Genomic DNA, 16,124 nt, shown 5'->3' with positions numbered 1-16,124 from the left:
CTTTTACCTTCCCTTCACAATTTGTGAAAAACATACATAATTTTTTCAGCATTCACAATACAATAACATTAATTTTATCTTTTCTGGTTGGTTTTTCATCTTTTTGCTGCTCTCGGGTGTATTCGCATTTGCTTGCCGCAGGATGTTGCCAATGAGACTTCCGGTATTTGTGACACGAGCGTTTTGAAAAAACGCATCACCGCATCGTACGGCCAGACGCTGCATCTGTCATGTTTCGTCAAAATCCCCGAGGTGCTGAGGCAGAAGTCGGTACGTTGGTATCATCATTCAACGGAGCGAGGTCGGTAAGTACACGATAATTTGTACTATTTACAGTGGTGTAAAAAGTTTGAAAAATTTTTTATTGTAAATTAATATTCAACAGTAGAAAGCAAATTTAATGCGTAAATATAATTTGGCATAAAATATTGCGAAATTCAGTAAACATTTTGCAAGATATGCTCCAGATTGACCACTTTTTTAGTTTTTGTATGAAATTCGTCGCAACTTACACATAACAACAAATTTTTAAAACTCAGTAAGAATATGATAGCTTTCGAAAATATAAGTTTTCGAAATTGAACTTTCTTGAAAACAGAATTAGAAATAATACATGTGAATGACAAGTATTCATGACCTAGAAAAAAGATAAAATGTGAAATTCAGTTAATCAATATATTTACTATATGGGTGAAGCGATCATACAGACCACTAAATTTATTTATTTCTAATGTTGTCTTCATATTGATTTCTGAGGTATACTTTCGATACAGTATTCTTTCTAAGAGAGCTTGGTATTCAGCCATTGATTTTCTTAATTTTTACTACTTCGTGAATTTCTGATCTTGAAATATCTATTAAATCAGAGCGTCGAAGTTTTCCGATTGGTTTTGGTTGATCCTCACAAAATAAATATTATGGTTGTTGTAGAAATAAAAAAATTTCGAAATTTCCATCTAGGAGAACTACACTTCACCGTATATTTTTTGATCATTTGATCTGTCATATCAACTCAAAAAACTTGTACCATATATCCGAAACCAAAGAAAACTTATTTGTTCGAATACGTGTAATTCTTTCCGTTTGTCTAAACGATTAAATCGTAGCATTTGCTTGAACTTATCTCGGGACATAGTTTTTCTGAAAAATTCGGGACCCCACTTGATTGACCATGAATTACTTAGTTTTAACATTTTTGCCTCGTAGGCTCAACGAGCATATAAAATGCCAATAAATGCACGTATTTCCGCCAGTGTAGTTGTCCAATCGTAATCCAAAATTCGGCGGTCTTTTTCTTCTGTGCACTTTTTTATATGCTTAATAATATAATCATTTCTTATCAACGCGACTACACTGACAAAATTATTTGCCATAACGTGTCTTCTTGCGTAGCGTGTTGGTCCTGTCACACCTTTTAAAATACACATAGATGGTAGCCTTCCGGGAATACCGCTTTCGTCAAATTTCGACCGCACAGTACCATCTGCAGCTGTTTCGGTCTCTTGAGAGGTATTTTCAGGTTCTTCATCGGAACTAATTAGCACCCTTCGCCTTTTCCTGGGTACATTGATGACATCTTCATTTTCATTGTTGGTGATCGCCTCTTGATCGCTCTCTTCAGTATCAGGTGTCTCACTTTGAATATGATCTGGTTCATCTTCAGATGATAGTTCCCATCTCGCTGCAATTGATTCTATGTCTGAACACTCTTCACCTATCTCTCTAAGCTTGTCTAATAGTTCCCTTCTGTTGGACATTTCTTTTATGAACTTAGATTACGGTATGAGATCATACACTTAGTGATGACTGCTTTTCGGAAATATAGGTATAACACACATATATATGCCGGAAGTGAAGGAGGAGGACGGTGGGCAACAACAATGACTAATTAACCCATTTATATGTTGTAGAAAAAGTCACAAAATTATAAGAAGCTGTATCATTATTTAAATAATTGTTTTTGTAATTGAAATTCAAAAGCAGTCAAAATGACTTGCTTAGGCAATCTAGTGTTAACACGATGTGAATTGGTAAGCAGAATTTCTTTGGTAAATCTGCTTTCGGAAATAATAAAATACAAACGGTTGTTCGAATTGCTGACACTGAATCTGGTTTCTAAAATTATATTTTTACGATACCTATCACACACTGTTCCATTGTTGGAGATTAGGAAATTAATGTGCGATCCGTAAAATACTATTGCATGATTAAACGTGGACCACCGTTAGTCGAAACCATCATTGGGCCATATTTGCTCAACAAAACGAAGTAGTCGGTGTAGTTGGTTTATTATCTCTGTCGGCAAATGTGAGCAGCAGTTACTGATTCCAACGAGATTGCGGACTATGTCAATCTGCGCATCAAACTCTGCAACTAAAATTTTCTAGATTTCTAATTATTAGGAGAGCTAACATTGACTTTGGACCAAAATCTCACAGTTAGATATCCTCTGACCTGTTTTCGTTGGTTTATATGCAAAGCTAAGTGTATCTCCGGCATTGTTTAGAGCATTGACGAGCTCGAAGCAAATACTCGTGCCGAAATTATGGCTATATGCGCCGCAATTTTTGAGAAACAACAGAAAGCGCTACATAAAGGCAATGAAGATAGGGTCAAAAAATTTTAAAAGGCCACAAATAAATAATATATTATATAAGTTAACCCTTGATTTCCAGTTGACAACAAATACAAATATAGCAAAAAAATTTAACAAAGCAAAATTGATACGAAAATTTCGTAAACTTTGTTGTACTTTATCAAAAACTCTAAAACTTTTCTCTTTGTTATTAACTCCAAACGTACAGTATTTTTCATCTGTGTCTCCTCCATCTCTTATCGAAAACTCGCGCGGCAATGCCAAGTTGTTAAATAATAATAATTTTCAGCTCGAACAGCCGTTGACGCTATTAAAAATGCATAAAGGGCGTAGCTTGTAATTGACACCAGAGCTGTGCGTTCCCAGCGTTAGCAGCGTCAGCAATATGTGTGTCATAAAAGTGATACAAACTGTCACCCTAAAAGTATGCAATAAGAAAGCGCGCTTTCTCGAAAATTTCTGCGCATTCATAACTTTTTAATAAACGCGACAACTGTTAAGAAATTTTTAATATTCTTATGATATGCTGCTAAGTTGAACACACACACACACGTATAAAAATACTTTGCAATGGTTACAGTTGCGCACCCACACCCCTTCAGGCAAGTGAACTAATACACTGTTGCAACCCTCGCACTTTTATCCGAAAATTTTAAATTGAGTTTATCAATAAAAAAAAAGTTGGCTGCATTAAGTATGCAACATAGATATACATTATAGAATTTATTTCTGTGTTAACCGAAAACAAAATTCTTCAAATGACTTTGGTGTTATTGGTCCTCTGAGACGACAGCTGTGCAACAAAGACAAAGCGTTGCTGTTTTTAACAAAGTAGCAAAAGGCGATAAGTATAAACACAGCAACGCAATTCTAATGCTGTAGCCGACTTTTGGGCGCGCTGCGAAAATTTGTTTCCATCAAAGAGAAAAGTTCATTTCGTTTGGCGTGTCAGCCACCGCGGAAATGTGCGATATTTTAGCTTCTTGATGTGTTCGGGTGAAGTATATATTTCGAATGCGAAAGGTAGCGATCAAGAGCATAAATTACATTAGAAACGTTGTCAACATACAAACTGCCAAGGGCTAAACAAAAGTCAGTCAATAGCGTCGAATTGTAGCTATACAAATGGTGTGGATAACAAAGCGAAGAACGTAGAAATAAGTAGCAAAAAATTACCCCTCAACTGCTGTCTACGCAGCGGTAAATTGACACTTCAAGTTGCTGAAGTCTGCTTTTTGGCGTTTTGCTTATGTATATGCGCGCTAAAGTTGCTGGCTAGACGCATTTACCGATTTACAAAACGTTGCACAAAGCGAAAGAGCATTTTTATGCGGTTTACGCGCCGACCAGACTCGCACCCCTATCTTCTCATTGATTGCTGCTGAATTTGTATTAGCTTCTTGCGTGTAGCGGAGCATTTCAAAGACGTTCAAGGCTATATATTTTAAGGTTATGGTTTCATTTGATGGAAAAACTTTTTATCTAAGTTGCCATCACATTGGCATTTGTAAAAGCATTGTCAGCCAGCGTTGCTAGCCAGCTCGTGGGGTTTCATCGCAGCAGCGTAAAGTTTTCAATTTATCCATTGATTTTTTCTGTTTCATTTCGTATGCTTACAACTTTTATTTCATTTGTGTTTTCGATCTGTTCGACTGCGTAAATATATTGTGTGTGTTGAGCGGAAATAGAGTTGAACGCATTCCAATGCAGAGAGTGCACGCTTGAGCAGGACTTCGAAGTTTGTTGACACAACTTAGCTAAAATTTGCAGACAAACTCAGATTTGATGCTCAATTTTTGACAAAAGTAAAAATTGATTTCAATGACTGAAATTAGAAAGCTTTTGCTGATGGATATCTAAGACTATTGTCGACAGCGGCAAGTTAAGGATGCCAGTGAAAAAGGTTATAACCAAAAGCGACTTCCCTTCACGCGTGAATACCTTTGTTGTGTGTTCATTTAATATTTTTTTTTTTGGTTTGGTTTGTCTTCTTCTTTAAAGTGCTTTTCACAGTGTTGTAATCTGTTTTTGCTTACTTTGTACTCGAAATCACTAACACTATTTATACCACATATATACATACATATATGATATATACATTTTCTTTGTACAAACCAAGTCAATAAAAAGTATATTTCAATAAGGCAAGTAAAAATTTTGGTAAAAATTCTAGTCCCTCGCGAGCTACATATACTTCCACAGAAGAAACAGAGCAAGAGGTATTGCATATTTTCAGGAGCCAATTTCATTTTCATATATTCAGCATTATAATTCGGCCAATAAAAATTCGTTCGGTAGAAATTTTTTTTATAGAAAATTTTAATATTTAAAAAAAAATGTGTAGTCCCATTTACTACCTTTTTAAAATAAGTTTTGAAGGTTAAAAAAATATTAAAAATAGTAAATGTTCCTTTTAACAAAGCTTAAGAATAGTTTAAATTGTTTGAGAATATATTTATTTTTTAATTTGCCGAACTGAAATTGTATTCAGTTTTTTTTTACCAGACGAAATAGCTCATATTTTCTAAAATATTTTTAGAAACATGGGTGTAAAATATTATTTATCAAATTTAAAATGTTTCTCAAAACGTGACAAAAATACTGAAAAGAAGCTTACCTTTCGTATAATAATAAGTTTTAGTTATCAGTTTTGTTTTTTAAAGAAAGCAATACTCATCAAAAAACCAAGAAAGTCGTTAAAGATTTAGAGGTTATTTAGTTTCTGAAAATATTATCCTCCAAGTTTTCCGACCTAGAACTTTTTGTAGTTGAACTTTACGTCGAACTATGCAGAATTTAATGAGAAATTATTATAATTATTTTTCATTAAACTTGTCCGCTTTTTTACCAGCTTTATGGGTTGCAGTCCTATAGAAAATATTTTTCCGCAAATCAAAAATCAAATATCCTTCATTTGATACCACATTTATTTATTACTACATTACATTAGTACTACATTTATTTCATGTGTGAATTTGTGTGTGAACATTTGTGTGAATTATATTTTTTGAACAGGTATCAACTCATCTCCACAATATTTGCCACGGAAATATTTCGCCTTTGTTCGCAATAATTTATTAGACACACAATGTTGTACACATAGAGCAAAATTTCTTCCACCTAACAAATATAAAACAGTTGGCAACTCTAAAAATATATTTCGTCTGCTAGTTTTCTCAACCCATTTCTATACGTTACCCATATTATTTTTAATTTTAGACAAAAAAGAGCACACAGATGACAGAGGTCACGTCTTTTTCTAACACCAAAATAAAATATTTTTTTTTTTAAATTCTGCGCATGAAACTAACAATAAGTATATGGCAATGTTTGATTTCTAAAATGTGGTTCTTACTTTTATTTACCTAGATTAGTGCCTAAAACGACCATAAAACATTTTTGCTATCCAATCCAAAATGTAGGCAATGTTTTGTTATATATGAAAAATTGGAATTATAAATAACATTACTTAATTTTAGCAGTTTTATAAAAAAATTCAGATATTTATTGAAATTTTAAATTATATATTTTTGGATCCGAAACATTTTTGAAATCGTCACATTCAAACATTTCACTGTTGGAGTAACAGTTGACAGGCGAATATTTAACAATATTGCTGCAAAAAAACACTTTGCTTGCACTAAACTTTTTTGTCAGGTTATACCCACAAATGTCAATATTCCGTAAAAATTTTACAAAAAATTTCTACTTTATTTATTTACAGCTACGAAATAAACTACAGTCCCGCTAAGTACATTGAAACCTCAGAGGGTGGTTTGGTGATTATATCGGTGAATGAAGGTGATGGCGGACGATATGACAGTTACCTGGATGGAACACTGCTGTGCAGTTACAGTGTCAATGTGGATGCGCACAGGTAAGTGGCAAAAAGCAAAACTAAAATGACGTGAAATGACAAAAAAAAAAAAAAAGACGAGGAAAGGTTAGTGCACCAGGTTAGCAGGGAAAACTGCAAAAGCGAACGCCAGTAACTTTCACTTACTGCTTTGAATATTTCGTGAAAATTACATAAATTAATTAATTTATGATTTAAATTTGACATTACAACCGATATAAAGTGCGAAATACAACACAGAGTTTATTTACAAAATCATTACCGCGGAAAAGTGACAGCAGTTAGAACTCTTGTAGCAAGGTGTGCTGCCAGCTGTAGCATGCCGTCAGGCGCTGCAGGTGCTTTTCTTCATATTTCAAAGCAACTGCGTGGCGAAATTTTACTGCTTATGAATAAGCAACAAGCGTCAAATATTGTTGTGTGCAGCACACACACTTGCATATATATACATACACACATATATATATACAAAATAGCATAGCCACGCTGCTGTCGTCACCCCTGCTTTTATGCTTTAATTAAAATTCAATTTTACGTTTGTGACAAGCTGCTATTAGTTGTTGCTGCTTTCATTTTCATTACAATTTCCAGTTTTCGTTTGTCATTTTACGCTTACATTTACGCTTTTGCATACACATACACACTCACACTGTGTTGCACGTGCAATTATGAACGCCCATCCTTCCGCGCGCTTAATTTCCGTTTCCTTTCCAATCTGCTCAACGAATGAGCATTGAATGCGAATGCGATAGTATTCACAGCACTTCATTTCATTCAACATTTACCATGCTTTCGCACCTCAGTCGCTGCTTTAATCTTTTGCGCGTTTTCTATGTGGCACGGCTGTGCACGATTTGTAACGCTCACGGTGCCACCCGTCGCTCGCGCATGCCGAAATACCTTAAGTGGATACACACATACACACGCAAATATTTACATGCGCAGTTTTTTACTTTTACTCCCCGCTTTCCTTCCTATTCGTCTTACGTCTTTGCATTGTTGTTGTTAACGTCTGTTAATTTATTTGCCAGCAATTATTTGTTAATTCTTTTTTACACGGTCGCCAGCTCCTTCATTGCTACACAAGTAGCGGACACAGCCATTTTGTGGCAATTATTTCGCTGCGTCAATTCATTTCGTTCGCGTGTCTTTTGAATGTATTTAATAAAATTTTATGCTCTCACCTTCACACAGTTTCGTTGCAACTTTCTATATTTTATTTTAATACGACTTATTTTTGTTTCTTGCAGATGTACGCCGCCTAATAAGAAGAACGATTATCAGAAAATCTACTCGCATTGGTGCAATGAATTCGAGAAATACAAATCGGCCATGAAGCAGTGGCAGGCAAAACAAGATGTAAGTTCTTCATTAAGTAACATATATTGTTATGGTCAAAAAGCCGATTTGTCGGATATTTTTTACATTTATAGTATATAGTATAAATTATTGAAATATATATAATATATATTTTAATATGGCAACACTGACATTTTTTTCTTGCCCATTTATTATACTCAGACATATCCGGCAATAACTGCTGAGCCATTATTGCTCTTTTACAAGACTTCGAAAATACTTAATAATTTAAATGCATAACTGTAAAAATTGACACGTAAAGATATTTAATACTTTCTCTAAGTTATATCTGCTATGTTACCATAAGTTGTACTTTGAAATTAAATATTTCTGAAGTAATTTGGAAGATTGTCGTTGGAATAAAAGTTGTAATTTGCATTTGGGTTTACTCGTGCAATAATCTTTATAAGTATTTTTTTCGTATCACACTGGCTTAGTCTGTTTCTCAGTGAAGCCACAATGTCTTCGCTATCTTATTTGAGGGAAAACACATTATTTAAGCAAAGCTTCGAGGGCATAATCAAAATTTGGTAAGCCTATGCACTAAGCATTTTAATTTGACTCAAATGTATGGTTAAGTTCAAGGTCTGGGTTCCACCCTAAAGTCCAAGTCTTTAGAAGCTGACATAGTCACCTTTTTCTTCATCAGCATACTGTACAATAGTTAAATATAATGGGATCGCCGCATTCTGGTTGGAACACCCTTGGCCTACGAAAATTCAACCCTAGTTTAGTCTGGTAGTATAATAAATCACTCTTAGAGCAGTTTTGAGGTTATGTGGCCTCACTAACGATGCCTCTTGCAGTGTCTCATGCTGCGGGATCCCCAACCGCTTAAAGCTTTGCCTTACCAACGCAGGATAAGTGCACAAAAGATGTTCCATTGTTTTCCTAGGGCTTTGTTCTTGAATTTTCCTGCAATATTCTTGAACTCTGAACCCCATTCTGTGTGTACTACTATTAGACTATGACCCTTGAGCACCACCATTAGAGGCTAGCTCTGTGGCTTTCTCAATAGCAAAAACCTCTGCTTAGAATATATTGCAGTGATCCGGCTGTTTAAAAGACTCCCTTCGGACTTCGGAAAGTATATCCGAACTCAGTCCTCTAAACAAATTTTCACCACTAAACACTTGTATTGAAATAATCTAAAAAAAAGTGCCAGATATTCTGTGCGCCCATTTATATGTATATGTACAAGTAAGTATGGTATACAAACCACCACTCCGCCGTAGCACCAACCAATCGAAGGCGTTGTAGAACACAAAATTTACGCGCATGAAATTTAATTGCTTGAAACTTAACGTTGCTAATTGTTTTAATTAATTTTTTATGTTGCTCAGTATCAAACGAGCATCGGCTAGTACTCACCGCCAACATTCGAACACATTTTAGGGAGGGATGCCAAGCGATTTCCTTCGTACATAATCGTAATTATACGCTTTATGACCTCAAACGCCTTAATGTAGGCAATGCTTTGAGAGTACGCATAGTTCATGTTTATGTATGTGTGTTTGTTTGTTTATTTGTTTTCTTGGGCGTGAACATTGACAGGTGTTGCCAACGCGTTCCAGTAATTCCGAAAATAGAATTAAATTTTCTTGTTTTCGTTGCTTGGCATTGCGTAACGCAGTCTCCGCAGCATTCATAAAAAACATGATTAACGATTTCGTGCGTATAAAATTCATAGCATTTTAGAATTTATGTGTTTTCATTATTATTTTCTGCTTGCTTATGCTAGCGTTTAAGTTATTTAGCATTTTTGTGGCTGGCGCTTAGTTAACAAACGGAACATTTAATTGTAACTTTTTGATTTATTTATTTCGATATTTTTGATTTTAAAATTGAGTTTCTGTGTGTTTCTAGCAATGCAATATGAAGGAGAAAGCGAGCGCAAAGCATACGAATGATGTCTATAGTAATGAACCTGTGGTCTGACCGCCAGGTAATATTGATTTATTTAATAAATGTATGTGCTCCTATATAGATGTATGTATATTTTTTCAAATGTTATGTAGAAAAATGTAATGTTTAAGGAAGATATTTGACTCAGTTACAAAAAAAATGTATCTCATGATAGAACAAATGTCTATTAATTGTGGCAAAATAAATTTTAACAATTTTTTTTGAAAATATAAAATTTTATGTTAAATAAAATAGTACCTGAGAAAATTCCTTTTAGGTATCATGTTTTAAAATAAGATTACTACCTTTAAATAATGTTTTTTTGTACAATAACATGCAATTAAAATTTTTACGTTTTGTTTGTCATATTAATGGTATTTGTTATAAAATATTTTGTGTTATTTATTTTCTTAATTAGAGTTGCCACCTGCCTCAAAATAAACATCGTCACAAAATAAATTTATTTATATTTAATAATTTTTTTGTTTTTTGTAAACATTAAAAAAAAAATTACCAATACCTGATTTATGTATGTATTTATTGTAAAAAATTTCAAGTATTTAATTATGAATTATAAAATTTTATGGAATTTAATTTCAAGATCTGGCAACTTGCTTACTAAATATTAAGGCTAACATACATAATATTAATAATCTTTAATTTCTATAAACTGCTAATTCAAGAGGAGGAGTTGCCAATTATAAAAAATGTCAATGTTGAATTCATTTTTTATTCAAAATTTTGGCTTCTTTAGTTTAACACACTATTGAAAATTATGCAAAATAAAAATTAATCAACAAATTTTCAGTTAGGGTTGCCAATTTATTAAATAATTCTAAACTACTTTAAATATTTTACACAAAAAGAAAAATATTTATTATTTATTTTAAATATTAAAGAAAATTGAGTATATAAATAAATAGAGTTGCCAATTTTTGTGTAAATGCTTTAAATACTTTAAATCAATTATTTCTTCTTCAAAGCTGAAAGTTTTCAGTTACGAAGTATTAAACTAAAAATTCACGAAGAAACATAAGTAGAGTTGCCACTAAATTATCATTTTTATTTTATTTATTTAATTGCTTTTTTTATATATGGCAATGCTTATTTATGGACAATTAAACTATTTCATTTACTTCGCATGAAAAGTGAAAAGAGTGTCTCTAAAAAATATTATGAACGGTTTCACGAAAATAATTTATAGGATTGCTAACCTATTATCAAATATTATGATTGACTATTTTTGTAGATGCCAAAATCTAGTTAGAAATATAAAAATTATTTTCGATGACTGTTTAGGTTATGTAATTCTGGCCGGGCGTCACGCCATATATAGACCCACTGGTTCTTACTAATTCCAGATGGAGGTTCAGTTTAATTTAAGCTAAATATTCGTCATACAGGACGTCAACGCATTTTGCGAGCTTTAAGATCTATTTGATATTTAATTTTGATAATTCATCTAGTGCCTTGAACTGCGAAGCTCCTAAGTTTCAGACCAGTACCAGATAAGGCTGGAAGAAGCATAGCAGGTGTTCCAGCATCTTTCCCCTACCTACATCCCTGCTCTTGTGTATGTGTCATTGTTAATAAAGCGCATACGACTCGCATGTGTTGTCAGTAAGTTGTGAACTGTGACTAGTCCGAAAACAGCAGTTTTTTCAAAATCGTGTGAGTAAAAAGCATGTTTCCTTCTGCTCCTTTGCACATGATCTTGGCGATGCTGCATATATTTAAGGCATTCCACTTCACCCTTGATGGGTTTTTGGCAATATCATCAGCTATTTGGTTTCCCGGAATCCTTTTGTGACCTGGAACCCAATATATATGCAGCCGCTTTCCGACAACCACTACATCTGCTATTTCCCTGCTTCTAAGGACGTGGTATACTGATCATCTTTATATTGTTGCTGCGTTGCTGACTATCTCAGTCGAAAAGATTTCCACCTGGAAGATAGTGCAATATTCCGGAAGCGTCAACGGTAGCCTATGATTCAGCTTCGAGCAATAGATTTCGGTGAAAACTCCATTAGTCGTTTTTGATCTGTCTGTGTAGCGAAACTTACGCTGGAGATTCTGATGCTCCAGTGCCATCCAACCACTTCGAGTGTTACTTAAAACCATCTCTCTCAGATGAAGCTTGAAAGTATGTGGTCTATTTTATTCACCAACTCCCTGTTTATTGAACTACGCCCGGATGTCCTTGAGGAGAATTCACTTAAGAGAAGCAGAGAACAGCGTGCTGCTGCGTCCGATCCAAAGCTAACCAAAATTACCACCTTTCCGATGATAAGTTTCCAAAAAAAAACTATTGAAATAAATTATAGGGACGTTTACTAATTATATATATATATAAAATACATATAAACCAAATAAATTTTGTGGTAGGGAACAACCAATGTTTTTCAAAAATTTCACCAAAAAAAATAATTTTTTTAAAAACAATTTTTTTTTCTTTACTTTATTTACAGGTAGCGCGACAAACCACTAAAGACTGAAATTTTTAAGCTTTTGAAAGACAATATTTTCGTATTTAAACAGTTTTAATTTGCTAAAAATTCTTGTAACTGACATGTTCTACAGTTAAAACATATATAAAATATCATAAAAAAATTAAATAGAAAATCTCACAAAAATTGTACAGCAACAAAAAGGTGAAAATAATAAATAGAAAAAAAAGAACGATTAAAGCAAGCGAAGCGTCAAGATCCCACAGAAATAGAGTTCGTAAGCTTCACCAAAGTACAGCAAGTGGAACACGGTGGGTCAAGATGAGAAGAGCATTAAAAAATGCAGCAGCGAAAACACACACAGCCAAACACCCACATACCGCAACACACGAGAGACAGTTTGAGTCGAAGAAAGACGACAACAGTAAAGTTACTAACAAAGAGATCCTGCCAGCAATAAATATACGAGAAATAAGCAACAAATAAATAAGCGAAAAAATAAGCAACAACAGAAGGTTTTAAAAGAAATGAAAATGTAAAAAGAAACCAACAAAGAAATAACAATAACAACAATATAAATAAAAAAAATTACAACAGACAAAGCATACATGAACAGAACACCATAAAACCACAGCAAAAAAATAATAAAAACAACAACAAAAACAGAAGATATTTAAGAACTAAAAATTGCAAGAATTTTTTAAAATTTATTAAATTTAATTACTAGAAAATACAACACACAAAAAAAAAAATATATATAATAAAATTGAATAAAAATGAGGCACACGAACGATGCGTGCGTAATTTTAGACAAAATCACATTTAAATATAAAAGCTAATATTTGTAAATTAGTTATAGGTGGTTTAGCAATTGTAATTGTTTCGCAAAAATAAATTATATTAAGCAACGCTAAGTACATTTCAAGGGCTACCAATGAAAATGCAAAAAAAAAATGTTTAAAAAAAAATTGGCAAAAAATATATAAAAATAATAAAAACAACAGGTAGCAGCGCCAACTTGGTGATAGACTTAAGCAAAATTTATTGAATAAAACTACTGCTGGAGCTGTTAGCATTACTAAGTTAAATATAATGAAGTGAATAGAGCTTGTTTGCGTTTTTAGCTAGTTTAGCTTGTAAGCCACTTTGATTTTTGCATTTTTTATAAATTGTAAATAGTTATAGAAATCTCTTGATTTTATTATTTTTTCTCAAATCGAATACATATGTCAGAAAGCCTGCCTATACATACATAGTTGTAGCAATTGCAAGAAATATTGTGTATGTGTCCGTTTTTAATACTACAAATAGTACGATGTGTATGTATTTGTAAGTAAACATATTATTAGCGTTGTTTAATATTGAAACATTGTAAATATTTGTAATATATGAATAAAGTATTAAAAGTATTAAATAAATAACGTAGTATATTTAATAATTGTTTAAATTCGCTTGTGTTATACGCATTTTACGCAAAACAAACGCGCTTGAAAGTGTTGAGACTTTTATTAAGAATATAGGTGAGTGTTGAGGCGAAACGTTATTTACTTTTTTTATTAAATGTTAATAACTTTTTTTCTTTTTTGAATAATAAATTTTTAAACTTCTTAAATATCCTTATTATTATAATAATAAAATATTAAAAGGCATTATGTTAAAATTAATTTAAAGTAGTTAATTATTATGTTAAAATTAATTGATTATTGGATTAATTTATTTTAATATTATTAACTTAATTTTTGTTTTTTAATCTTTTAATTATTTTTAAAAAATAAGTAAATTTTTATATAATAATTAATTATTTTTAATATTTTTAATTAAATAAGCAATCTGAAGAATTACTATTAAAAAAAATTATTGCAATTATCTTATTTGAATAATAACGATTTTTTGGTATTTTAAATTAAATACGTCATTAAAAGTATAATAGATAAGAACTATGTTTATTAATTCTTTTAATATAATAATAATTAATTTTTTTAATTAATTGTTTTAATTAAATAATAATAATTAATAATTACATATAATTGTTCATACAAATACTATAACTTAATTTTAATGTAGTAATGAAATATTAAAAAAGTCAAAGTTTTAAAAATCTGAAAAAAGAATTAATATTAAAAAAAAAACTATTTCAATACTTGATTATTGTTATACAATTAATTAATGTTCATATTAAAAAACTGCTTTTGAGATTTTTGAATCCAAATTAGTTAATTTCATTAAAATTAATTAATTGTTACATAAAAATAATTAATTATTTTAATTAATTTAAAAAAATTAATTACAAAATTTAATTTTTCATACAAAAAACTATAGTTTTGAAACATATATTCAGCGTTATGACAACATATACAACATCACTGCGCTTTAAGTAGATTTTCAAAAAAAAAATTTTATTAATATATCACCAACAGCACAGAAACAATGACCCAGGCAAAAACTTAAGCTATGGACATATCAAATCTTAGAAGTATAAACTGATAAAGGGAAATCACATTTCTAACAAAAGAGTGAGCATTGACTGGTTGAGTAATTGCTGAACTTTGATACAGTTACATTTATGAATTTTTGACTACGAATTTCTACTTATCTTTTCACTGTGTACTTAGCCTTTGTCTCTTTTTTTCATAAAATCAGAGCTCGTTTCATGTAATAGACCAGTAATTTTACGGTTCGTACATGCATTATTATTGTTATTGTTGTACTATGTACTTAATTACTTAATCTATTCCAAATCCATTTTCAGCAAAAAATTTTATACACCAATTTTCAAAAACATACGTTTCTCAATATTTTATATTTTTTATTTTTTTCATATTTGTATTTTATTTATTTTTGTATTTTTATATTATTTCATTAAATTCGCCAACCTCACGCCGTAATTTTTGATAAAAGCCTCAAAACTTTTACACAAATATATGTAATATAATCTTAATAATGGCGCTTTGTTTTCCTAATGTTCATGAAAAGCAATAATATTGATCGGATAATATAACTATATATAACTATAGTTACAAATACAGCAACAAGAACAACAATGAGAAATCAATGTGAATTTTACCTGCTAATAGTGAGATATATATATATATAGTTATATACATACATACTTAATATAAATAAAATTATGAAAAGAAAAATATTGATATAAAATTTTAAGCGAAATTTTTCATAATAATTGCAAATAACTGAAGTAAAGGCGAAAAAAAAGTAATTAGTACATTATTGTAGAAACAGTAAGTCACAAAATGATAAAAATTAGTGTTGCTGCAAAAAAAAACATATTTTTAATTAGTATAAAAGATTTGTTTTATAAGAGATTGGCTTTTTGGTAAAATAAAACATTTTTTTCAACTTCCACCCTTTTGTGAGAGTATTCGAAAATCTGTTTAAATTTTCTGATGTCAATATTTAAATTTCCTCTGAAAAGAAAAAAATTTTGATAGTCAATTGCAGTTAGCAGATAGTTGTTTCAAAATTTTTTCCTTCCCCTCAACAGCCATTGCTAAAATGACGTCATGAAATATACTCTCAGAATTTTAGCCATTTGCTTGCAACTCTGATCCACTGTCAATACAATAGCATAATGGAATATTCTAGTTTTTTTTTTTTTTGATTTTTGGTAGAAGAAATTATCATTTTTCAGCTTTCACCCTTTTGTCGAAGGATTCTAATATATCCGAAAATATTTCATAAGTCACGTCACTAAATAGATTTACTTTTAAAAATTGATATTTTTGACAATCATTTCTCGTCTCTGGGTAGCAGCTTCAAAATATTGCTTTCTTCTCTCAGAAACAATTGCTACAATAACGTCATAAAATGTTTAACAGTATGGCAGCTTTTTAAGAGTAACTTTAAAATATAATTCTTACAGAGCCTAACTTTTACTGCAATATGCTTACAACTCTGATCCAATTCTATATTGAAATTTTAAATCTATTTAATGTCTGAAAAT

The 16,124-nt window shown here is 31.4% G+C and overlaps 1 protein-coding gene across 2 annotated transcripts in view; it reads left to right on the top strand.

Moving 5' to 3' along the window:
• The window catches only part of LOC106620967 (semaphorin-2A), a 220,764-nt gene extending 206,951 nt beyond the window's left edge, over nt 1–13,813 (top strand). For both annotated transcript variants that reach the window (XM_036363458.2, XM_036363457.2), the window contains exons 12-16: nt 142–305; nt 6,321–6,473; nt 7,703–7,811; nt 9,678–9,756; nt 12,188–13,813. In XM_036363458.2, coding sequence (XP_036219351.2) covers nt 142–305; nt 6,321–6,473; nt 7,703–7,811; nt 9,678–9,749 — 498 coding nt within the window. In that variant the 3' untranslated portion in view covers nt 9,750–9,756; nt 12,188–13,813. The remainder of the gene's footprint in view (nt 1–141; nt 306–6,320; nt 6,474–7,702; nt 7,812–9,677; nt 9,757–12,187) is intronic.
• Nucleotides 13,814–16,124: the final 2,311 nt, after the last annotated feature.

This window comes from Bactrocera oleae, chromosome 4, assembly GCF_042242935.1.
Source record: "Bactrocera oleae isolate idBacOlea1 chromosome 4, idBacOlea1, whole genome shotgun sequence".
Lineage (NCBI taxonomy): Eukaryota > Metazoa > Arthropoda > Insecta > Diptera > Tephritidae > Bactrocera > Bactrocera oleae.
The sequence above is the reverse complement of the archived record's forward strand: the minus strand, read 5'-3'. Positions and strand labels throughout refer to the sequence as shown.